General features: G+C 46.9%; 1 protein-coding gene across 2 annotated transcripts in view; it reads right to left on the bottom strand.

Annotated features, from left to right (window-relative positions):
- Positions 1-21783, bottom strand: part of DDHD2 (DDHD domain containing 2) — a 34146-nt gene extending 12363 nt beyond the window's left edge. For both annotated transcript variants that reach the window (XM_066639438.1, XM_066639439.1), the window contains exons 1-11: positions 21689-21783; positions 15981-16193; positions 14777-14967; positions 13343-13432; positions 11889-12009; positions 10588-10677; positions 9100-9232; positions 6078-6286; positions 4328-4413; positions 2210-2332; positions 155-250 (exon numbers count right to left, since the gene is read on the bottom strand). In XM_066639438.1, coding sequence (XP_066495535.1) covers positions 155-250; positions 2210-2332; positions 4328-4413; positions 6078-6286; positions 9100-9232; positions 10588-10677; positions 11889-12009; positions 13343-13432; positions 14777-14967; positions 15981-16185 — 1344 coding nt within the window. In that variant the 5' untranslated portion in view covers positions 16186-16193; positions 21689-21783. The remainder of the gene's footprint in view (positions 1-154; positions 251-2209; positions 2333-4327; positions 4414-6077; positions 6287-9099; positions 9233-10587; positions 10678-11888; positions 12010-13342; positions 13433-14776; positions 14968-15980; positions 16194-21688) is intronic.
- Between the last annotated feature and the right edge of the window lie 3830 nt (positions 21784-25613).

Below are 25613 nucleotides of genomic sequence, written 5' to 3'. Positions count from 1 at the left end.
ATCATCATCGTCATCATCATCTTGTCTGCAGACAGTCTGGTATCAAACTGAGAGGCACCCAACCACCCAATTTCAGCACTGTCAGACTTATTGAAAGTAAGTTTGTGAGACTGTAACCTGGAAGGTGTATTCCCATCAGTGGCAAAAAGCATACCTGACCACAGGTTCTGTTCCTTAAATAGTGCAGAATTTTCATTCTGGGTCCTAAAGGAATCCCCATCTCTTTCAGTTCCTTTTCCGTGCACAAGGCCTGAAAGAGAAGAATCCCCCCCACATATATACAGGTGAGTTCTCATCATCTGCAGGTTTGCGATCTGAGGATTTGATTAAATGCCTTGGAGGACATCGAAGGACCTCCCAGATGTGACCAGGGGCCTGCTGGAGCCTTCCAACAGGTACTTGTATACCTGTATACCACAGGTAACAGTGTAAAGAGATGCTCTTTACACTCTCACATAATACCAGAACCAGGGGACATCCACTAAAATTGAGTGTTGGGCGGGTTAGGACAGACAAAAGAAAATATTTCTTTACTCAGTGTGTGGTCGGTCTGTGGAACTCCTTGCCACAGGATGTGGTGCTGGCGTCTAGCCTAGACGCCTTTAAAAGGGGATTGGACAAGTTTCTGGAGGAAAAATCCATTACGGGGTACAAGCCATGATGTGTATGCGCAACCTCCTGATTTTAGAAATGGGTTATGTCAGAATGCCAGATGCAAGGGAGGGCACCAGGATGAGGTCTCTTGCTATCTGGTGTGCTCCCTGGGGCATTTGGTGGGCCGCTGTGAGATACAGGAAGCTGGACTAGATGGGCCTATGGCCTGATCCAGTGGGGCTGTTCTTATGTTCTTAACTACAATTCCCAGGAAGCCTTGCAGGTCGCTTGTTATCTGGTGTGCTCCCTGGGGCATTTGGTGGGCTGCTGTGAGATACAGGAAGCTGGACTAGATGGGCCTATGGCCTGATCCAGTGGGGCTGTTCTTATGTTCTTATGTACTTCTAGTTTCTGCTAAACCTCCATACACCTCTGGTCACATCCAGAGGCTGGACCACAGATTTCATTACCTTTGGATTTTGATATACACTCCAGGGGGAGGGGGCGTTCCAGGAAGGAACCCCCTGTGGATACTGAGGACCCAAGGACATGGACTGCAGTTCTGATATAAATAGACTTCAAGGGAAAGGGACATTAACAGTATCTACGTCACTGCTCTGCTTTGACAAGGGCAGGGGGTTGGTGATGTACGTTTCCTATTCCCAGCAACTGTTCCCAGGACAGAGGCATTTATAATAGCAGCCCCAGGAGACTTCCAGGCAGAAATGATCCCACCAACATCACAAGCAGCAAGGCCCCCTACAGCAACTTGCCACTCTCAGACCCAACACAAGATAAATTAGAAGCAATGCCTGGCCCAAACAAAATAGAAAAACAGAGACCTCTACCACCCAACTTTAAACATCTCCAGTGTATTCATAATAAGCAGATATGCAACCCTTTGGTATGATATGCTTGGCATATTCAATGAGCTTGATACAGCCCTTACAACAAAAGTATTATTATCCCCATATTGTGGATGGGGAAGACTGAGGCTGAGATCGAGTGGCTTTCCTAAGGCCACCGAATGAGTTTTGTGGCAGATGAGAGATTTGAACTCGGGAATCACAAGCTCCCATTTCAGTCTCTGAGCTACTACACTACACTCACTCGCATCCCAGGAGGATCCAAAGACACAAAAAATTTGCTCCCCGTCCCCCACAATTATCAATATTTGCCTGGGAAACTCAGTGGCTGGGTACAGGTTTGGCATGCGGAAGGTCCTAGATTCTATCCGTGGCAGTTAGCTCCAAGTGGGTCAGAGCAAGATTCCCAGCTGAAATCCTGAAGAGCTGCTGCCAACCTGTGACTGCAATAGTGATACAGGGGAAGAAGTCTAGATGCTGAAGTAAGAGACATACAGGAGCAGAGTGACCAGATACAATGGAGGACAGAGTGCTTGTACCTTTAACCATTGTATAGAAGAGGGAATTTGGGCAGGTGCAGCTCAATATGGAAGGGTTTTAAGAAGCTGCACCTGCCCATATTCCCTCTTCTACCCAATAGTTAAAGGTATAAGCACTGTGTCCTCCATTGTATCTGGTCACCCTCTACAGGAGTCAAGCATGCAGTTCAAAAGCGCCAAGCAAAAGAGCAGCAATCCACGCTGACGTACCAGGGCTTGGCTGTCCACTGCCTCCCTCTCGAACACAGAGCAGTATTCAGCCAGCTCAAGTTCCTTCAGGATGTCAGCCACCGACTTCAGATCCTCTTGACCAGCTGCTAGCAACTGGGATGCCTGGGAAAGAGAGAGACGGTCAAAACTGAATGACATTGAGATCCCCCCTCATCCATTTGCAAAATATTTAGGCAAGATATACAGGCAGAGGGTTACTGCAGGAAGCACCGGTTGAATGCACTACAACCTCTCTCTTTCAGGACTGGCCTTGTGTCTGGAACTTGCAATGTCCTTCAGACCTCCCTCCCTCCCCCATCTACACATTATGCAGAGCGAGACCATAAGCCAAGGTGGCAGATTCTGGACTGTTCCACTTCCAAGTGCAATTTGGGGGGTCATAGTCCAGAACGCTTCCCCATTCAAGTAGTAGGCAACCTTCAGTCTCGAAAGACTCTGGTATCGCGCTCTGAATGGTGGTTCTGGAACAGCGTCTAGTGTGGCTGAAAAGGCCGATTCGGGAGTGACAATCCCTTCCACACTGGGAGCAAGTGCAGTCTGTCCCTGGTCTGTCTCCCTGGCTCTGGGCCTTCCTTCTTTGCCTCTTTGCCTCAGATTGTTGGCCAAGTGTCTCTTCAAACTGGGAAAGGCCATGCTGCACAGCCTGCCTCCAAGCGGGCTGCTCAGAGGCCAGGGTTTCCCACTTGTTGAGGTCCACTCCTAAGGCCTTCAGATCCCTCTTGCAGATGTCCTTGTATCGCAGCTGTGGTCTACCTGTAGGGCGCTTTCAAACGCATATACATAAATATACATAAACCATACTATTTCTGTTTCTCAACAAGAAAAAGTACACAAAGCAAACAGTTTGCTGTTCTAAAGTGACTCACTGTTTTAAAAAGGATAATCAAAGACATGATACAAAACTCTTTCGGCACCTACAGAGATAGGACTCTAAGGGGCAATGACATCTGGCCTCCAGCTAGTCGACCAGTACCACACCATTGAAACCTAACCCACTTTCTAAAATTAACTAGTTCTGCTAATACCAGGATGACCACTTTTCTTTTCTGCACAAAGGCTCTTTGCGTTTGGATCATTTCTCCAAACAGATTCTCAGATAACTGCTGGCTTTTGTATTTTCAGAAGGAGAGCATTGATCGCTTCTCAGTTTTAGCGCGTGTCTGTATAACCCTAGATTGCAGACCATTTGAGTGAGACCCAAGGGCTCCGCTACCACCATACAGCTGAAATAAACAGCAGACAGAGTTTAACACCATGACGTCTACCAACACTATCTTTCCTCACTTTAGAATTTAAAAAAAACAAAACATACAGCCTGGGAAGGAGTTCAGTGTAACCAGCAAGCTCACACACCCACTGAACTGTACTTGATCACCTATGGCTTTCCTGGGGGAGGGAAGAACTTTATTAGCTTAAAATAAACAGATCACATCATTGGAAAACAACAAACTACAGAGTTGGTTTGTGATTTTTCCCTGAAATAGTAATAATTTAACCAAAGCTAAGCACACAACACTCCTACTGAAATCTAAAATTCGCTGATTTCAAGGTGGGGGTGGGGGGAGAAAGTTTAAACATATGTCCTTTATTCTCTCCCACAAAATCAAATGGATTTTCAATAACTTTGCTTTGGTTACATCGACAGTTCTCAAACTTTTTAGCACTGGGATCCAATTTTTCAAATCTACTGTGATCCACATATCATTCCATCCCTTCAGCCATTCCTGCAACTCACAAGGGCCCCCACCCACATCAAGCTCTCCCACCCCAGTGTTTCACCCCTATCTGCCATGGGTCTGGGTGGAAGCCCTGTCAGTCACAGCCCACAGTTTGAGAACCACTGGACTAGATGACGTATCACCCATTTTTTAAGACAAATATCAGAAAGAGGCTAATTTACCTATACCCTGAAAAGTTTTTTTCCTGGAAAATGGCTAATGTCAAACTTGCACTCTCTCTCAGAGTTACCTGGCCTTCAACAGGTGTGCAGTCCCAAATTCTGCACACTGCTTGATGAACGTGCCCAAAAGCCACCTGAGAGCATCACCAAAAATGCAGGGGCCTTAGAGGCCTGCACAAAATCAATATGCTGCTTACTGTGCCAAAATGCGCCTCATTTTTCTCTTCCTCTCCCTCCGATGTGCATTTTTGATTCGTGAGAAGATCAAACAATATCAGTGATCCTACAAAAAAGAAAAAAAACAACACAAGATTGGTCAGCAGGCTGCCAAATTTCCAAACAGAACTCTTGCGAATATGTAGCCAAAGCAAAGTTATTGAAAATCCATTTGATTTCGTGGGAGAGAATAAAGGATATATGTTTAAACTTTCTCCCCCCACCCCCTTGAAATCAGCGAATTTTAGATTTCAGTAGGAGTGTTGTGTGCTTAGCTTTGGTTAAATTATTACTATTTCAGGGGAAAATCACAAACCAACTCTGTAATTTGTTTTTTTCCAATGATGTGGTCTGTTTGTTTTAAGCTAATAAAGTTCTTCCCTTCCCCAGAAAAGCCATAGGTGAACCTGTATATGTGATCAAGTAAAGTTCAGAGGGTGTGTGTGCTGCAAATGTCTTCTCCTCCATTTCCTGGGGAATAGCGGACACTGGTCGAGTGTCCAAACCCATCAAAGGAATTGACCCCTGAACATTCATGACCAGTGGCAGAAATAGAGCCCAACACACCACTGGGAAAGGTCACAACAGGGAGAGCCTAGGACAGGGCTCTACCCCAAGGCTCTCAGCAAACCAGCAGTAGGCATGCTACAGGGTGGTGTGTGGTTCTGTGATGCTTAAAAAATAGATTTTATAAATATCTAAAAATGCAGCTAATGAGGGTGAAATCTGGTACCCCTGCTAACTGGGTAAGAGGCACTTTTTAAGTGGGTGCTTCTTTTATTTAGCGGGGGAAAAATAACTGGCCCTCCTCACCCCAGAACTGCCTTTTCTAGTGGCTATCTGCTGGTGTTCTTTTGCATCCTTTTAGATTGTGAGCCCTTTTGGGACAGGGAGCCATTTTAGTTGTTTGATTTTCTCTGTAAACCACTTTGTGAGCTTTCCATTGAAAAGAAGTATATAAATAACAATAACCATAACAATAACATGCAAGTTGAGCATCCCTAATCCAAAAATTCTCCAAAATCTAAAACAAGTGGCTGAGAAAGTGACGCCTTTGCTTTCTGATTGTTCAATAAACACTTCGCTTCATGCAAAAATTGGCTAAAAATATTGTATAGCATTACCTTCAGGCAACGAGTACAAGGTGTATATGAAACAAATGAATTTCATGTTTAGACAGGGGTCCCATCCCCAAGATCTCATTAAAAAGGTAAAGGTTTCCACTGCATGATTGTCGTGTCCGACTCTAGGGGGGCGGTGTCCATCTCCATTTCCAAGTCGAGGGAGCCAGCGTTGCCCAAAGGCATCTTCCGAGGTTGTGTGGCTAGCATGACTAAACGCCGAAGTGCATGGAACGCTGTTACCTTCCCACCGAAGTGGTACCTATTTATCTACTTGCATTTACATGCTTTTGAACTGCTAAGTTGTCAGGAGCTGAGGCAACTAACAGGAGCTCGGAGTTCACCCTGCTCTGCAGCACTGGGATTTCGAACCCTGGGCTGCCAACCTTCCAGCCGACAGTCCAGTGTCTTTAACCACTCAGCCACCTCACCTCCTCAAGATCTCATTATGTATATGTAAATATTTCAAAATCCTCCCCCCCCCCCCAAAAAAAAAAAAAAATCCAGAATCTGAAATCCCAAGCATTTCGGGGATAAAGGATACTCGACCTACATACAAGTTGTGTCTGTCATTACAGTGCTTAGAGAAGAAGGAAGGGCCAAACTATACCTAAGCTGTGACCTGCTATCGAGACTCCGCCTTTAAAGTCGGGATTCCTTTGCAAGAAGAGCAGGTAGAGGCGGTTCATCTCGGAAGCGACGGTGTCCACGATGGTCTGACAATAGGTAGAGCTGTTGTAGAAAAAGACGTCCAGGATCGTGTCATTGATAAAATGACGCAGGCGGTTGATGCTGGGCAAAGTGATTCTTTCCAAGTCTCTGAAGGCAAAACAGAGAAGGGCATTGAGAAGAGTTTTTCTTGCGCCGCTTCTCTGGTGGTGATAGTTTCCAAATTAGGACGCCAGCTGGCCACATGGCACCGTTATTGTATCCAGCCATGCAGACAGCCTCGGCCTCAAAAGCTGAGCAAGACATGCGCTTGCAGAGATGGACAGATATGAAGGCCTCACTCCATACTCAAATCTATGCAACTTTATCCCTAAGTCAGTCGCATTTGATAAACCCACTTTCGAGACTTCTTCAGCCACAAGTCAAAGCAGCCGACGATGAAAATTAAAGGTATGTTATGGTTTTTATGTTGAGTTTAAATTCACTAAGAAGGAAGCACCAACATCAGTATAAATCAGGGATCACAAAGGAAAGCCTAGACAAATAAAGACAATTTTCATTTCTTATTGAAAAGTGCAAGTTTGTGGGGTTGTCTGGAAAAGGCACCGAAGAGAGAAACCAAAATGATTAGAGAACTTGGACAGCTCTCTTATGAGGAAAGGCTTCAGCGCTTGGGGCTCTCCAATCTAGAAAAAAAATGTTGTCTGAGCAGGGACATGGCAGACATACAAAATTATGCGTGGTATAGAAAGAGTGGATGGGGGAAAGTTACTTTCCCTCTTGCACTACACCAGAACCAGGGGACATCTAATAACAGTGACCAGTAGGCGACTTGGGAGAGACAAAAGGAAATATTGTATTCATTTACCCAGTGTGTAATTAATCAGTGAAAATCCTCACCACAGGATGCTGTGGGATGGATTCTATTGAATGTGGGATGGATTTAAATGTGTTGTATGATTGTTGTATACGTGTTTTATGTCCGTGCCTTGGAGTGCACTGAAATTTCATTGTACCTCGTTGTTGGCATCCTTCAGTCTCGGAAGACCATGGTATCGCGCTCTGAATGGTGGTTCTGGAACAGAGTGTCCTCTCCAGTGCATGAAGCCTGGGTAAAGTAGTTATGGAGGATAGACTGTTACCCATGCAGCAAATCCCCCCTCTCCACGTCGCTGAAATGGTCCAATGGAAAGGCAGAAGCCAATACGGTTGGTTCCAGCGGCGTCGCAGGAGTTGCCAGAACGTGACTGTGTTCAGCCATGAACTGCCTCAGGGACTCCGGCTCCGGATTTTGCCTCGAGGTTGACTCCTGAAGCCTTTTCCATAACTGGATGTAGCCACAAGGCAGCGGAGGTTTGGGATCAGAGTTTTCCTTCTCTCAGATGAGCTGCCTTCCCAGGCTGACGAGTCCCATCTACCCGGTGGCTGTTTAGTCGCCTCTTACGACAAGTACAGCCAAACCGAGGGCCTATTCTTATCCCCCAGCCCCCTCATACAATGACAATCAAGTATCTTATCTTATCTTGTGATGGCACCTGGCCTGGATGCTTTTAAAAGGAGAGCGGACAGATTTAATGGAAGAAAGGCCCATCACAGGTTACAACAACCGTATGCAACCTCCAGGTTTTAGAAGTTACTTCTCTCTGAAAACCAGATGCAAGGGAGTGGCAACAGGATACTGGTTATCTTGTTGTCTCCCAGAGGCATCTGTTGGGCCACTATGAGACGCAGAAAGCCGGACTGGAGAGGCACTTGGCCCAATCCAGAAGAGCCAACCCAGAGTTTGACCAACACTGGCCTGCTATCAAAAGACTCTCCCACCCCCGCTTCCACTACTGGATTTTAAAGCAGTGTGACAGTTGGCAGGAGAGTAGAGGAAGTCTGAGGTCCTGAGAGGTATCCCATCTCCAACAGATCAACTGACACAAACTACTGTACAGCATGATCAGATCAGATGACTCAAGCAAACAAGCCAAGCCACACACAACAGAGAAGGGAACTCCGGGAAATACTGGAATTGCTCGGCTTTTCAGGTAGACCTGAATGATACGGTTATGATGGGCAGATAGACAACTTATAAGAAAATTACACTGCGTTCTGGAAAGCATGGCATTTTGTTTCAGGTAATACAAGTTATTCACAGTGGTTCTAAATCTCTGGGGAGATGGCAGAAGGAGAGAGAAGAGAAGCATTTGGCAAAAGGTTTACTAGGAACACTGCAGCAACACATAAGAACAGCCCTGCTGGATCAGGCCAAAGGTCCATCGAATCCAGCTTCCTGTATCTCACAGTGGCCCACCAAATCCCTCAGGGAACACACAAGTCAACAAGACACAACCTGTGTCCTGGTGCACCCCCTGCACCTGACATTCTGAGGTAGCCTACTTCTAAAATCAGGAGCTTTCACATACCTGTCATGACTTGTAACCCATGATGGACTTTTTCTCCAGAAATGTGTCCAATTCCCTTTTAAAGGCATCAAGACGAGATGCCGTCACCACTTCCTGTGGCAAGGAGTTCCACAGACTAATTACATGCTAGGTAAAGAAATATTTCCTTTTGTCTGTGCTAACTCCCCCCATGCTCAATTTTAGTGGATGTCCCCTGGTTCTGATGTTACACGAGAGGGAAAAGTCTCTCCATCCATCCTCTGCATAATTTTGTATGTCTTGATCTTGTCCCCCCCTCAGGCGCCTCTCTTCTAGACTGAAGAGCCTTAGTCTCTTTCCTTGTAAGGGAGGTGACCCAGTCCAGTATGAGGAAAGGCTACAGTCAAGGTTGTACTTGCACATCCAAGGTTGTGTCACAAACCACTTCTTGGTCCCAACGCGCAGGCTGAATCTGGGACAACCAATTCCCATTCTGTCCTACAATATTTGGCACTATGATGGCCAAGACAGCAATAGCATTTTATGCAAAAAGCCCAGAGCTCACAAGCTGCTCGCGCTAAGGGTTCAACTTACACATCCACTCCAGTGTGCAAAGTGCTATGCCAATTGACTGGAAGGAATTCTACGCGGCCAATCTGCTGCTCCTCCTGAGCTTTCTTGAAGTGCGCCGGCAACATGCTCAAAGATACATTGCGGAAGTCATTCACTGGAGAAAATAAATTTTTAAAAAATCAATTCTGCATCAAGGCTAGGAACAACCACTGTGCACCTCAAAGCCCACCGAGGCTGGTATACATAGCCCAAGGCCAATTCAAGTGGACAAACTTGAATTGGCAGCAGTGATCAAGGGGGTGTCGTGGTACCTCTTGAAGTGGAGGAGATCATCGTGACACCCCTCTGTAGCCAAACACCCACTAAAACTATACAGCAACAGAAATCAACATTACATCTCTTCATCACAGTGTCATCTTCTCCTATCTACTTATTCCTGTGTTGATACTTCTTAAGGCTTTATTTGAAAGATTTAGCTCACTTCACCCCAAACTTCTGAGAGAGAGTTGCAATATAGGCATGCGTCGCTTAACAACGGACTGCGTATATGACGGTGGTCAAAACACAATAAAGATGCTCTTAATGAGGTAATTGCATCTCCCATAGCCTGCAGCAGGGGGGCTATTTACACAACAGAGAGGCTCTTAAAGCAAAGAAGCAATCTACCTCCAATAGCCTGTGCAGCCAGCTAGTGTCTGGCAGAGAGTACACAACAAAGGCAATAGACTGAACTGAATGTTCACTTAATGACCTAATTGCATAACAACGAGGATCGGAGAATGTATCCCGGTAATTAAGTGGCACACACCTGTATTTTATATAAGTAATAATTTCTATATGCAATAATGTATACAAATGTATTAAAACTGGGGGAAAAAGTAAATTATATTCCAGTTGTCCCCTGCAGAGGCCAGTTCCATCTGAACTCAAGAGATTGCTCAAAGATTTTTAGGTCTAGGAGAAGGCAAAACTCCTCCAGACCACAAGCAAATTTTTCTTGAGGGCAAATTGCTCTCCAATCCCAAATAAAGTTGTTTGGAGGTTCTAGCAGGGGAGCGCAGCTATCGTATACCCTTGACCGAAGAACGGTACACTCCTTCTATCTGGGAGGCCATCCTCTTCCACCGAGCGCGCAGCTTCGGGAGGGACGCACATGGAGCGGTGAGGGAGGAAGGGGACACCCGCCTAGCCAGCCAGATCAGCCGAATCAACCCTGGCGATCAATGGGGTGACAGATGTCGCAGCCAGATCGCCCTCACATCCGATCCCCCCCCAAATAAAGTTATTAGTTAGACCTTGGGCATAAACCCACTGACATACAGCTGATGCATGTGGGACCTGCAAGATTTACTGCTTCAAAGTAGAGAGCAGTTTCGTTTTCAGTCAGTGGCACTAGTAGTATCACCAGTGAGATTGGAGAGCATGCTTCAAAACAATGCAGACAACAGGCGCGCATCTCTCAGATCTTCTGGGGATACAGACCCAGGATCTTCTCCTCTGGGTACTTACCACATTGCACAATGCTTCGGAACCGGATGTCACAGGCAGGTCCAATTCCATGAACGACGAAAACCAAGTGGTCTATTTGTGGAGGCTCTCCTGGAATAAACAAAAGGAGAAGCTGCAAGTACCTGAAGTCAGGACTGTTTGCAAATGGGTGCAACAGTTGTTAGAAGTATTGCTGATTGAAATGCTACCCATTCAATTTTTTTTAATATAAAGAGAAGCAATGAATGCCATATTAAGTCAAGTATTTTACTCGTAACATCCAGTAAATGTGAGGAGAAAAAAAGACAATACAAAGCACTAGATCAGGTGTCTCCAAACCTTGGCCCAGGGGCCAGATGCAGCCTGCGGCCAGCCCCCCGAGAGCCTCTGGCCCAGTTGGTCAAACACAACCAGAGTTGTGCTTGTGGGGTGGGGGAATGGCGGTCCATTTAAGTGTGTGCTTTATTTCTTGGGCTGTGTTGTTGGTTGGATAAATCTTGGGCATTTGAGCCCATTCATTTATTCATTCATCTAAGTTCCATCTCTAATGTATTTATTTAAATTTTATTATTTAATTTTTTTCCCCGGCCCTCGACACTGTACCAGATATTTGATGCAGTCCATCGGCCGAAAAGTTTAGAGACCCCTGCACTAGATAAATGTGGGAAAGCTCCTGAATAGGCATGCATAGGATTGCACTGTGAGTCATCAATTTAAGCCAGTGGTCTTCAACGTGTAATGAGCTGGGACCCATCCCAAACAAAATCTATGGCACGGGACCCATTTTCAAGAGCACAGCGGGTGAGCGAAATGGATGTATGAACAGCCAGCACCCCCCTGCAATGACCATTCAGTTTACATTGCAACTATTGTTTCACCCCTTTTTCTCCTTCCAGGCCAATCAGAAAGAAAATAGAACGTCACAGCAACAACATACAGTCAAGTCTGAAAGGCAGAAGAGAAAAAAAAGGATGCGATGCAAGGAGAAGCAGAGAGCCCATCAAGTGATGTGTCAGAGAAAGGTCCGCTGAAGTTGGTGGGGGTTCGGCCACAGCCATCCCTACAAAGCCAAGATCTCTTGCAAGATTTACTTCACCTAGGACCTCCAGACTCAGCTGCTGTTCAAATGGTATCAGCCTGAGTTCAAAACAAAATGGTGGCACCACTGCTTCCATGACCCACCTGAGTCTGAGCCATGACCCAATTCTGGGTCCCAAACCATCTCATGGTTTGAAGACCACGGCGCCCTATGCATGAGTCCAACAACACAAGGGAGGCATGTTCAAAATAAACACAGCGAGAAGGAGAGAACATGCACTTACCACTGGGGATTTCAACCGAAATATTCTCCACTCCTCTCTTCACTGTTCTTGGCCGGCCTTGCTCTGTAGGGCTCGCAGCCCACTCATCTGACGTCACTACTGGATGGTAGTGTACCATCAGCTTGAAAAGAATCACCAAAAGAACACACGTTAGAACCGGAGAAGTGGAAGAGTCTGTCGCAGTCTGACATACTCACAGCCAGTGGAGACCAGCTATTTCGAAATGTCTCATCTCTAAGCAACGAGTGGCTGGGCTAGCCCATTCATGAGGTTGACTGAGGCAGTCACTCAGAGGGCACCCACCTCCCTCCTGGTGGCCTCCACTGCTGAAATGAAGAAGGAAGAGGGGGGCGGAGCAGAAGAAAAAATGTGGAGAAGAGTGGTGAGCTAAAGCACTCAATATCTTCCAACACTCTAACCCACCACTGTCTTTCCCACTTCCTGTTTCGCTCCACCACCTTTCTCCTCTACCAATCTAAGACAGGGGTCTCCAAACCCCGGCCCGGGGGCCAGATGTGGCCCACGGCGAGTTTCTATCCAGCCCGCAGCCAATCTCTTGTCCCCTGAAAGCCTCTGGCTCACTTGGCCAAACATGACTGGAACTATGCTCTGGTTGCGTCTGAAGGGTGTTCTAAGGGCCAGAAAGGTTATTCATCTAAGTTCCATCTCTAATTTATTTATATAAACTTTATATTTAAACTTTTTTTCCGGACCCCAACGCCATGCCAAATATTTGATGCGGCCCTCCAGCCAAAAAGTTTGGAGACCCCTGATCTAGGGAATGGAAAGAGGAGAGGCCGGCACAGTACCAGCCCAAATGCTGGGAAGACAGCATTTGGCACACCACTTCAGGCACTGGGAAGTCTTTTCTTGACCCTAAATGACAATGAAGAAAATCTGATTGAAATATATTTAAAAATATATATGTTTGCCCGAGTATAACAAGCACAAAGCGCTTTAGTTTGGAAAGGCCATTTTCTTCTCCAGAAAGGTCTACAGGTCCCAAAATAAAATCAAAGCTGTGCCCTCCAAGTTAAACAGTGTTGATAATACTGTTGAACTTCAGTATCCAGAGGGGAGGGGGTGTTTATTCCCAGACAACCCCCGCGGATACTGAAAACCATGGATAACTGAATCCACGGGTGGGGGCCATCACTCACGTTCAGGAGGTGGCCTGAGGCCTGGGGAGGCTGTCCACAGCCTCACCTACCTTCGGAAGGCCTTTGAAAGGGCTTCAAAATAGTGTTTCTAAGGCCTCCTGAAGGCAAGCCTCATATCACCTCCCATGCACAACCGAAAGCTCTTCTAGTCACACCCAGGAGGTATAGGTTGGTCCTCCTGACGTAGGTCAAGTCCCACATAGGATCAAATCCGCAGATAAGAAGGAATGACTTTTACCCAAAAGAAGAATGAAAAATGAACGTTCTCAGGAAAAGCCATCAGCTTTGCTGTACCTTTGGGTTATGCAATATGATTATTTCTCTAGTGGGGGATTCCAGTTTCTTTTTCCACTCATCTAGGGTAACGCAGATCATATAAGTGTCCTGAGAGAGGGGGAAAAAAAATCTTGTAAGCAGTCAAAGGTATTTCTACAAGATCTTCATTTTTCAGTTACTTAAATATTATTCATGATTACTCAGAAGTCAGCCTAATGTTAACACACAGACAAGACTATAGTCTGCTTTTGCATTACTACCATTGACTTTGGGACACAGTTGTCAGGGAATGCCTACCAGATTGGAGCAGCATGGAACCACTGACTCACCTGTCCCAGGGGCCGTCTGCGAGCCCTTCTCCAACAAAATCTGTTCTGACTTAGGATGATGATGATTAAGAATATTTATGTATGTCAACAGGAGTAGTTCACAAAGTAGTTTACATAGTAATATAAATCATAAATGCTTCCCAGTCCCCAAAGGGGTCACAATCAGAGAAAGAGAGAAAGAAGCTGGGGTAAGGAGAGAGAGTTCCTCTCCCTCCTGCTGAATATTAGAGGACAGCACTTCGAAAAGGGTCTCTCTGCCCAGTTAACAGGAGTTAATAAAAGCAATCAATGTAGACATTTTCATGCGCTCACAACATTTACAGCCCAATCCTAGCCAACTTTCCAGGGCCAATGCAGCCATTCCAATGGGGCGTGTACAGCATTCTGTGGCAGGGGGGCAATCATGAAGGCCTCCTTAAGGCAGGGGAACATTTGTTCCCTTACCTCGGGGCTGCAATGTGGCTGCACCAGAGCTGGAAAGTTGGACAGGATTGGGCCCTTCGATACCCATTCCATTTTTGATAGGATCAGAGAACTCTTCTAGTATTTTGTGAAAACTTATCTGGCTGCATTTAACACTACTAAACATTGGACTCCAACCCTTCACAAGTAGATATTTCACAAAGTTCAACAAACATATTAAATTATCAGGGCAAAACATAATATGGTATGGCTCTTTTAACATATTTATAACCCTCCTCTAGAATTTGCTCTTATAAGTTCAACAGCAAGCTGAGCAAGGGGTAAATCTGAACAGAACTTGAGGTGAAGGGTGGAACAGTTAAGGTCCCGTCTGATCATAGATCTTAGTTTGCAGATCTAAAGGTCTTCCACATTCTCTGCCCCAAGGAGTAATGCGAGGGGGTTTGATTTAAACCAGGAAAGTGACATTTGAAAGGTGAAAAATATGCACGCCTCTCCCCAAGCATCAAAGCCTTGAACCAAACCGTCCCATTCCCAAAAAGCAAAACACAAAAATCGGTGGGAGGTCTGATAGATGCACCATCTCCCAACACAGCTTTTAATACATGATGATTTTAAATCGGACATTCCAAAGGTCAGAAGATTTGCCGTGAAAACTCATAAGCTACAAAGAGTCTGCATGATGGTCCTTTAATTTTACCTCCAGCTCTTCACTGAAGCTCTCCGAGTAGGGTATATATCGGTTGTCCTTGTCTCCCTTGTAAAACCAACTGCAGCGTCTCACTTCGGATTCCACTTCCTCCCAGTAGACGGCATAGCGCCGCCGCTTCTTTAAGTGGACATCGTATCTCCCCCCTTCAGTTGGGACAACCAGCTCCTCGGACTGCTTACCTGTGGAATGCAAGGACAGAGAAGGAAAGGAAGCACCTGGAAGCTGCATACTCACAATGGGGCTCTGTGAACCAAGCCCAGGCTAGACCAATCATGTCGGTCAACATGCAGGTTCTGGAGGTTGCCTCCCCCTGCAACACCCATTTTGCAGGTAAATCTCCTCCAATACCAACATACGTGGTGGGCCCACACTTCTATGGTTAGGCCGTGAAACAGAACCATCCATGGATATGAACTGGAATGGTGCTAAGTGGCAAATCAACAGGGTTTCTCAACTGCAAATATTCAAAACACACTGTTCCATTTATTTTAAGCCATTTGTAATGTAATCCGAAAATGAGGTATGTAGTCAAGTGAGAGGAGTTTTAGCAAGAGCGATTTCACATTCTGGAATAAGATGTGTTCTGATGGCCTCCAAGCACCACTAACACAGTCCAAGATGCTGAATTTCTTAGACTTTGGTCTAGGACAGTGCTTCTCAAACTGTGGGTCGGGCCCCACCAGGTGGGTTGCGAGCCAATTTCAGGTGGGTCCTCGTTCATTTCAAAATGGATTTTATTTTTAATACATTAGACTTGATGCTACCATTGTATGTGACTGCATTTGGAGAAATATGATAGATCTGTACTTTGAACAGGCTACTATGTATATGCTTTTAACAATGATAGTCAATGGGGCTTACTCCTGGGGTAAGTGTGGATAGGACTGCAGCCTTTGGGATGCTTGGGGGATGCCAGCAGCTGCTTGGAAGGGTTAAGAGGGTTCTTCTTTATTTTAAATAAACTTATATTTATTGTCAACTTTTACTTAATTAATTTGAATTAATTTTGTTGTATGGGGTAGTTAATTTTCCTGCTTGATGATGTCACTTCTGGCCATGATATCACTTCTAGGTTAATGACATCATTTCGAATGACATCAAGTGTGACCCAGTGCTAAAATGTTTGAGAACCACTGGCCTAGGAGGATGGTTCTGCTTTCTACCTACATTCCAGCAATAGATTCCAACTTACCGGATTGGTGAGCATTTTCTAGCTTTTCGGAATCTTGTCCACTAAAGGGAATCCACTTCTCTCTGGAGTCCACAATCTTGCAATAGAACCAATGGGGGGAAACTGGTTCGTATTTGTTTGCTGCTTCCGTTTCCACCGCCTCAAATGTGCTGGATGAATTCGATGACGGAGCAATCTCCTTCGGTTGTGGTTCTGCCGCAGACATTGCACCACCTGAAAGAACCCAGAGAGACAGAACAGAGCGCATTTTAAACGCCTCTGGTTTATTTGCTAGCACCGAATAAAAAGGTGTTACACAGAAATAAGAGTCCCTTCCCAAATGGGACTGTTTCGGAGGAAAAAGGCTAGAGGACACTTGAAATGGACACAGAAAGAACCCAACATGGACAGCATCAATGCTCAGAAAGCATCTGAACAGGACTTTCAATTCATGAGCATCAAACCCAGTCATTTCCAACCACTGGGCGGTGACACACTGATGTGCTGCGAATTGTCTGCAGGTGTACTGTGGGAGTTTGGGGGAGGGTCATTTATTAGTAGGGCCATTGGGGGACGTGAACCCCCTACCAACAGTACGGTGTGCCTTGTCAGTTGTCCCAAAACTGACGGTGTGCCTTGGCAATTTTAGTACCTTGTCAGTGTGCTGTAAAGGGTTGAAAAACACTGATCTAACTATTTCTTTGAACGAGTTGGTACATTCAACAGCTTCCCCGAGAACACACAGACACTAAATTTCAACTATCTGACAGCTCCCTTTATCTGGGAGTTAAACAGTAAGGAAAACTATAACACAACTCAGGGTCCAGTTCTATCCAGATTTTCTGCACCGATGCAGCTGTAATGTAGCCATGAGGTAAGGGAACAAACACTCCCTTATCTTGAGGGGGCCTCCGTGACTGCCTCCCCGCCACAGATGGTGCCCGTTGGCATGGCTGCATCTGGAAAGCTGGATAGGATAGGGGCCACAAGCAGGTAAGAACGTCCACCTTACCAACATGAAAGTCATTACCTAGATACAAGATGATGGAACTTGCCACAGGATGTGGTGACGGCATCTGGCCTGGACGCCTTTAAAAGGGGATTGGACAAGTTTCTGGAGGAAAAACCCATTACGGGGTACAAGCCATGATGTGTATGTGCAACCTCCTGATTTTAGAAATGGGCTGTGTCAGAAGGCCAGATGCAAGGGAGGGCACCAGGATGAGGTCTCTTGTTATCTGATGTGCTCCCTGGGGCATTTGGTGGGCCGCTGTGAGATACAGGAAGCTGGACGAGATGGGCCTATGGCCTGATCCAGTGGGGCTGTTCTTATGTTCTTAACTATAATTCCCAGGAGGCCTTGCAGGTCTCTTGTTATCTGGTGTGCTCCCTGGGGCATTTGGTGGGCCGCTGTGAGATACAGGAAGCTGGACTAGATGGGCCTATGGCCTGATCCAGTGGGGCTGTTCTTATGTTCTTATGGAAATGGCCTACTCACCACCAAAGAATCTTAATTTCTCAATTTCTCCTGCTAGCTGGGCAAAGAGGCACTTTTTTCAAGCAGTGTTCCAGTTATATTGAGCAAGGGGAGAATAACTGTCCCTCCTCAACCCGGCACAGTGTGTTTGCTGGTGTTCTTTTGTGTCTTTTCAGATTGTGAGCCCTTTTGGGACAGGACACCATTTAATTATGTGACTTTGCCTGTAAACCACTTTGCAAACTTTTTTGGTTGAAAAGCGGGACATCATAATACTGTAATAATAAAAACACATTTGCTACAGGTCAACTTTGGTTAAGAAAAAAAAAATCCTATTCTCATTTTAAAGAGGCTCTACACCAGGGGTGTCCAAAGTTTTTGGCAGGAGGGCCACATCAGCTCTCTGACACTGTGTCAGGGGTCAGGGGAAAAAAGAATTAATTTACATTTAAAATTTGAATAAATTTTCATAAATTTACATAAATATATTAAAGATGACCTTATAGGAATGAATGAAGGTCTTGCAATAGCTCAAGGCCTATAAAAGGCCTTGCACAAAGCAAGACTGGCCTTTCCTTTGCTGCTACTACTGCATCACAGATGTGAAACAGCAAACAGTGGAGGGAGCCCTCATCCCACAGCTCATGTGAGAGGTCAAACAGTCACCCTCACGCTGCGAGCAGTTGTGTCGGGCCAGTGTGGGCTCCAACAAATCTCTGGAGGGCCAGAGGCTCATTGGAGACTGGAGGCTTCCTGAGGGCCACATTGAGAGGCCTCGAGGGCCGCATGTGGCCCCAGGGCTGGGGTCTGGGCACCCCTGCTCTACACCACTGATTTTCAATCTTTTCCAACTCATGGCACACTGACAAGGTGCTAAAAATTGTCAAAATGATGGTGTGCCTTGACAATCGACAAGGCAGACTGCACTGCCGGTGAGGGGCTCACACCCCCCAGCGGCCCTATTAATAAATGACCCTCCTCCAAACTTCCATGGCACACCTGCAGACCTTTCGTGGCACACCAGTGTGCCACGGCATGGGGGTTGAAAATCGCTGCTCTACAGGCTTAGAGCTTAAGTGTACATTTTGGTTATAATTTTATCATGCTCCATGGTACATCCACTACTGTGCAATCATTACACAAGCCAGTGCTCTCCTCTTTGCCGCTGCAGACTACAGGTGGCCTTGCACACTCTCACAATGTGCCGATGTTGTCCCTTAAGCAGCAGAATGCACTGTTAGGCTGTCACAACATGGCTACAGACATCCCCCTCACTTCAGAAATGTCCAGTGGAGTTAATGGCCTGCAAATTTCGGGGACAAATTCCCGGTGCTGTGTGACACAAAGCACGTCCGGGCACCTCTGGACAAAGATCTGCCAGCTGCTGATAAACTGGTGGGTTGATTTCTGCGTCAGAGATGAGATGTTGTGTTGAAAACATGGGGAACAATACTATGGGGAACATTTTCAGCTCCTGAAAATGGTCAGGGAAAAGACTAATCAGACACGCCAAAGTGTCCCCGACTGATAATTCGAGGCATTGCGGTGTCATGGCCAGCAGGACACCGAAAGAATGCCTCACACACAAACACACACACACAAAGGAGTGTCCACACTTTCCATTAAGCACAGGGAGTCGATGGCCAACACCCAGGCAACCAATTAAATCACTCCGCATCCACTAATCCATGCAGGCGTTTGAGCATAGGCTTCCAGGTTTCAATCACGGGAGAACAAACACAACAGACCCCCCCCCGAAGGAAGGCGCTGCAAAGGCAGCTGTCTCTAAAACACCACGCTGCTCTCTGCAGCCATTGCTGATGCTACTGAGGGCACGTTTCAAAGCACTGCTGCCCCCTTAACCAAGGACTGGCTGGCACTGTGGCTAGTCTGAATGCCACCCTTTCCCGGGCATCTTATCCATCATCCTTGGCTCTCCCCATCTGTCACCTCTCAATCAATCCACATGCTATCTGCAAGCCAGGTGTACATTACCTGACATTAGCCTTAAGAGCATCTTACGCCACACTGACATCTTCCAGGACCCCTTCCTGGTTTCTCACCATCCAAGGCAAACACAAACTGTTCAGGATGCCTCCCTCCACAAACAGCATACTTGGACACTGCCTCCCATTATTCTTTCACTGTTGACAGGGCAGGAGGTCTGGTCTAGAGGGTAGAGCCTCCGTCTGCCTGAAGATAACATCCACAAGGTCGCCAGTTCGAGGCCACTGGCACCGTGTGACCTTGAAGCAGCTGACAAGCTGAAGCCGAGCTATTCCATCTGCTCTGAGCGTGGGAGGATGGAGGCCAGAACGTGAAGCCAGATCGGAATGAAACACCTGAATGTAGTGGTTCTTGAAAGAAAGAACCTTCTTTCAATTGTAAAAATCCCTATTTAATAAGGGATTTAAATAAAGCCTGCCTATGTAAACCGCCTTGAATAAAGTCTTGAATAAAGACCAAGAAAGGCGGTATATAAATACCTGTTATTATTATTATTATTATTATTATTATTATTATTATTGACTAGTATGTTCCAATTCCTTCCTGCCTCACACATTCAGGGTATGCATGGGCAAAGATATACAGCGCACAAATAATATGCTCCTTCACATACATAACAATTTCCTCTTTCCCAAAAACAGTATCACACAAAAAGGGATGTCCACACATTAGGTTGTACCCAGGTACAGAATGTCTAGACACCAGCCACATGCATCCATGTGAATGTGTCCAGGCTCATGGGTACAAACGAGCAATGGACCAGCAATATCGTACAGAGATCGTACCTGTGTGTTACGTGGACCCTGAGAACAACTGCACACAAGGCACAGACCGACACGGATGCACCCGGGGACAGTTGAGTGCAATGGTTCCCAAACCGTGGGTCGTGACCTGATTTTCGGTGGGTCGTCAAAAGGTGATGGAAAGACCAGTTAACTGATGGCCTCAAGCCCAGAGGCTATTCAAAAACCAGATATCGTAGCTGCTAATTACTCTGCAAAGAGCTCAGCTCCTGCAATTTGCAAGCATGCGTAAATATAGGGAGATAAATGTTTGAGGGTTTTTGGCTTGCTATTATTTCTTATAAAAAATAAAATATTTATTTCTAGATCTCAGTCTCGTAGCCTTAGGTGGGTGCCAATAGAGTGTCATTTAAAAAAGTGGGTCCCAGTGCTATAAAGAATGGAAACCACTGGTTTAGTGTGTGTGCAGCCCTATATGCACTCCCATGGATCAAAGCACGCTTATCCATCATGTCAATAAGTAAGCAGGGTATACTCTCAGCTTCCCCCACCCCACATTGCTTCCGAGGCCTTTCTTGGGTCAGGGACATCAGTAGAAGGGAGAAATATACAGCCGTCCTTGGGGCACAGGGACTTGCACTCAAGCTCACTCCAGGTGCTTCCCCAGGCACCCCATGAGCAGAATGACCACATGTCATAACCACCAAAGAGAAGGCACCCCAAAACATAGGACATCAAAAAATATGCAGGACACCACAAAACAAAAGCTAAAAACACTCCCAGATTGATTTCATGTAGTTTAAACACTATATTACTTATTAAATTTAAAACCACATTGCATATAATTTATTGATTGCAAGAAGGCTAAGTGCTGCCTGCTCACAGGGAAAAGGAAGACACTTAAGTTCTTTTCCAGGACACCAGAATAAAAAAGAAAACATGTCCTGGAAAAAGAGGACAGCTGATCACCCTGCCCATAAGGGGTGCTCACCCAGGTTCACCATGGCACCCCATAAGGGAGGTGCTCACCCCACCCTGGCGCCCCTTAAGGAGAGGTGCTCCCCCAGGCACCTACTAAGGGGGGGCTCACCAGGGGACCTCATGGGGGTGCTTACCCTGGGCAATCCCTAAGGGGGGTTTGCTCACCCCACCCTGGCACCCCCTAGGGGATGTGCTCGCCCTGGGCACCCCCTAAATGGGGGGTGGTCACCTCACCCTGGCACCCCCAAGGAGAGGAGCTCCCCTGAGAGCCCCCTAAGGGGAGGACTCACCAGGGCACCCCATGGAGGGGGTGCTCACCCCACCCTGGTGCCCCCTTAGACGGGGACTCACCAGGGCACCCCATGGGGGGGCTTCCTTTCCCCTTGGCTGACCTCAGTGTTCTAGGAGGACACCCCACAGCCTGCCCCCGTCCCAGGGATCCTCCCTGCGCCAGCCCCTGGCTTGCTGGCTTGGCTGGCCCCCATCCCCAGGCAGCGGCAAGCCGCCTCCCCAGCACTGACCCGGGCGGCCAGGCCGCGGCGTCTCTCCTTCCTCCGCCTCCGACGGCAGCGCTGCGGCTGCCGAGGGCGGAGAGGAGGCTGGCTCAGCCGGGACCGCCCCGGGACCAGCAGCGCCTCGGCCGGCAGAGCGCAGGAGGCGGAGATGCCGCTCCGCCAGCCGGCCCGCCTCCCCTGGGCGGAGCTGATCTGGGCTCCCCCCCCCCCGCTGGAGGAGCAGCTAGAGAGCGGGGGGGGTCCCTGCAGTTCGAGCCCTACTCGCGAGTAAGCCGCATGGAGGGGTGGGCTCCAGCCTGACGCTTGCTTGCTCCCCGTATTTGCGCTTAGCTGCAGTCCTGTCCACACTTTCCTGGGAGTAAGCCCCATAGACTAGATCGGGCTTACGTCTGAGTAGACATGCCTAGGATAGGGCTCTCTGAGCAGTGCTGAGCCCAATCCAATCCACACTTTCCTGAGAGTAAGCCCCATAGACTATAATGGGGCTTACTTCTGAGTAAGATCACGCTCTTAGTAGGCTGACAGCTGGACCTGCCCCTTGCAGTCAGCACATGCCTTGGGATGTCTATTCAGAAGCAAGCCCAACTGAGTTCAGTTGGGCTTACTCCTACGTATGTAGGTATAGCAGTGGTTCCCAAACGTTTTTAGCCCCGGGACCCACTTTGTTTTTTTATGACACTCTTATCAGGACCCACCTAGGTTTATCAGACTTTTTAAAAAGATCTAGATCTATTCATTTATAATTATAAAAATAGCCAGAAAATAAGACCCCAAAACATTTATCTCCCATGTTTGCAAATCAACATTTATTTGCAAGCATGTGCATATTTATTTACACTTGCTTGCAAACTGCAGGAACTCAGCTCCTTGCAGGGCAGTTAGCAACTACCTTGCAAACTGCGGGAGCTGAACTCTTTGCACGGTAATTAGCAGCTATGTTGCAAACTGCAGCCTGTGTGTGCTTAATTCTGAAGTAAGAATTAAGTGTCTCTCTCTATGTGTATCTCTCTACCCAGGTGTAATGTTCCATTGGTTCAGAATGACCTCGTCCCAGGTAAATGTGACCAGGATTGTAGGAGCCCAAGTCTCCCATTTGTTCTCAGTGGAATTTTTTTTTAATTGTAAGAAAGACTTCATAGAGGATTGCCTCCTGAGAGCCTAGGCATAGCTACTAAGAAGTAAGACCCAGAGGGTTCAAAGGAACTTGGTGTAGTGACTACTCAGCCTGGCTGCTGCACCCCTTCGCCCTCTAGAAGCTCTAGAGCAGGAGTGTCAAACATAAGGCCCATGACATCTCTGCTCTAGAGCCTCTGGGAGAGGGGGGTACACGGGCAGGCTAGAGAGGGCGCTGAGGCTTCTTAATGTGTGCTGAGCTCAAAGGCTGCCTCCTCCTCCTCCTCCTCCAGGAAGGAAGTCATGTCTGGAAGTCATGTCATTTCTGCCCCAGGCGCTGTGACCCCTGGTGACACCACTGGGTACTCCATAGGTGTGGTTACAGCAGGTCTTTAAACAGTGGCACAGGGCTGCAATCCTGGTCAGAGCCAGGCATGCAGAGAGGTTTATTCTCCCCCCCCCCCAGTGCACTGATTCCAATTGTCTGGTGAAGCTAGTCCCGCACCCCCCCCCCCAAGAAAAAAAAATAAAAGCTTAGGATTTGCCCTTGGGCAGCAGAGAAATAGTGGCTGCAGCAGGCTGGTTTTTCAGGACAAAATAGTGCGCAGGGAAGAAAGTGGAACACCCCACATGCCATAGTTCTAAGCAAGACTGCTACCTGGTTTGGCTAGTTTAACCCATTTTTGCCTGGCCTACATTTGGTGCACACATTTGGTCCCTGTGCAACTTGGGCAGAAATGGCCTAAAGACAAACGAGGCACATGTTTTCATGCACATTTCTTTACTCATTAAATATTTCTTTACTCAGCGCGTGGTCGGTCTGTGGAACTCCTTGCCACAGGATGTGGTGCTGGCGTCTAGCCTAGACGCCTTTAAAAGGGGATTGGACGAGTTTCTGGAGGAAAAATCCATTATGGGGTACAAGCCATGATGTGTATGCGCAACCTCCTGATTTTAGGAATGGGTTAAGTCAGAATGCCAGATGTAGGGGAGAGCACCAGGATGAGGTCTCTTGTTATCTGGTGTGCTCCCTGGGGCATTTGGTGGGCCGCTGTGAGATACAGGAAGCTGGACTAGATGGGCCTATGGCCTGATCCAGTGGGGCTGTTCTTATGTTCTTATGTTCACATGTAGGTTGGCCCTTAGTCACTATGCTGCATTAGAGCTCAACGAGGTTCGCTGACCACATTGGTCAGCTTGGGCCTCTGGCTTTTAGCATCTGTTAGGGGAGACTGAATCTTTTCAGTCTCTACCATTGATGAAACTCTTTGAACTTTTTAAAAATAACTTCTAGTCCAGAGGCCTGTTTACCTCATCGCTGACCCATCACATAAACTGCTGATAGCAAAACTTGCACAAGGGGCTGTTGCTCTAATCCCCAGAGCCCATTTTAGAAAGAAATGCCTTACAAAGCACGATTTGGCTGTAATCTGTCCTTTTCTAACCCCAAGACAAACCCACCATTTTGCTAGGAGTGCCACTTCTAAGGACGGGATCCTGCAAATAACCATGTTAGTCCACACCTGACCAGACAAAGAAGAATTAGAGTCCAATCCTATGCATGTCTACTCATGCATTACGGTCAATGAGGCTTACTCCCAGGAAATTGTGGATAGGATTGCTGTCTCAATGTCTACCTGAAATATTACTCAATGCCTAGATAAATAGTCACGAGCATGTGATATAGTGTTGACAAGACCCAGCCCCGGTTAATCTGTATCATTGCCATGTAGAAAGGGACCCTACCCTGAAATTCAAAGTACTCAATGATGTAATGCAGTGGTGATGATGTAATCGATTATAAAGGAATTGAGAGCCTGGATGGTGTGCAATCGTTCTGGAGTTGTGCGTAGACCGGGAGCATCCAGGTTCAAATTCCACTCAGCCATAAAACTTCATGGGTGACCTTGGGCCGGTCACTCTCTCAGCCAAACCTACCTCACAGGGTTGTTGCGAGGACAAAAGGAGGGAAGGAGTCATATACACCACCCTGTGCTCCTTGGAGAAAGGGCAGTGTAAAAATGTGAAAAATAAGTGTTACACCATCAGACATCACCTCCAATTTAAAGAACATAGGAAGCTGCCTTATGTTAAGAGCATTGGTACAGCTCACCTGGGACAGGTCTAAAGATACTTGTGAACAGGCCTCTCCCAGATGGAGGGCTGCCAATGGCCCAGAATTGGCCTGAAGTCCCCAGGAATTAACATCAAACTGCCTGTGATGACTAAAAGCAGTCCTGGAGATTTTAACAGAACCTCCCAGAATTTCTAACTTGGGGACAAAACAAAACAAAAAAACCTCATCATACTTGGTAGCCAACCCCACCTACACAAGATTAGAGATATGACTGCACCCTTTCAACTTCTGACATGTCATTCTGCTTTTCATAATGGGAGTGGGGCGGGACCCATATGATTATGAAAGGCAGAACAAAGCATCAAGGCATGTCATGTTCACATCCCTAAATGCAGCTCTCCAGGGTTTCAAAACAGGAGTCTGTGCCAGACCTATCTGGAGAGACCAGGGGTTGAACCCTGGAGAAAAGCAGGGGCTCAACTGCTATCCCCCCCCCCCATGAAACAAATATGGAATCATCAGCAAGAGGCAAAAAAGTAGCCCTACCAAAAATTGTGAGTATGCATTTTAATGCACAATTCTTTCAATGTTCATGCACATCTGAACAGCTACAGGCTGCACTTTGCCTATCCCCCCCTCAATAAAAATTGATGCATCTTTCCAGGGTGGAGGGGGGGTAGATGGACAAGCCTATGCATGTCTACTGAGAAGTAAATATCATTGTTTTCAATGGGACTTGCT

This window comes from Tiliqua scincoides, chromosome 11 (genome assembly GCF_035046505.1).
Source record: "Tiliqua scincoides isolate rTilSci1 chromosome 11, rTilSci1.hap2, whole genome shotgun sequence".
Taxonomy (NCBI): Eukaryota; Metazoa; Chordata; class Lepidosauria; order Squamata; family Scincidae; genus Tiliqua; species Tiliqua scincoides.
This window is presented reverse-complemented; position numbering and strand designations above follow the sequence as displayed.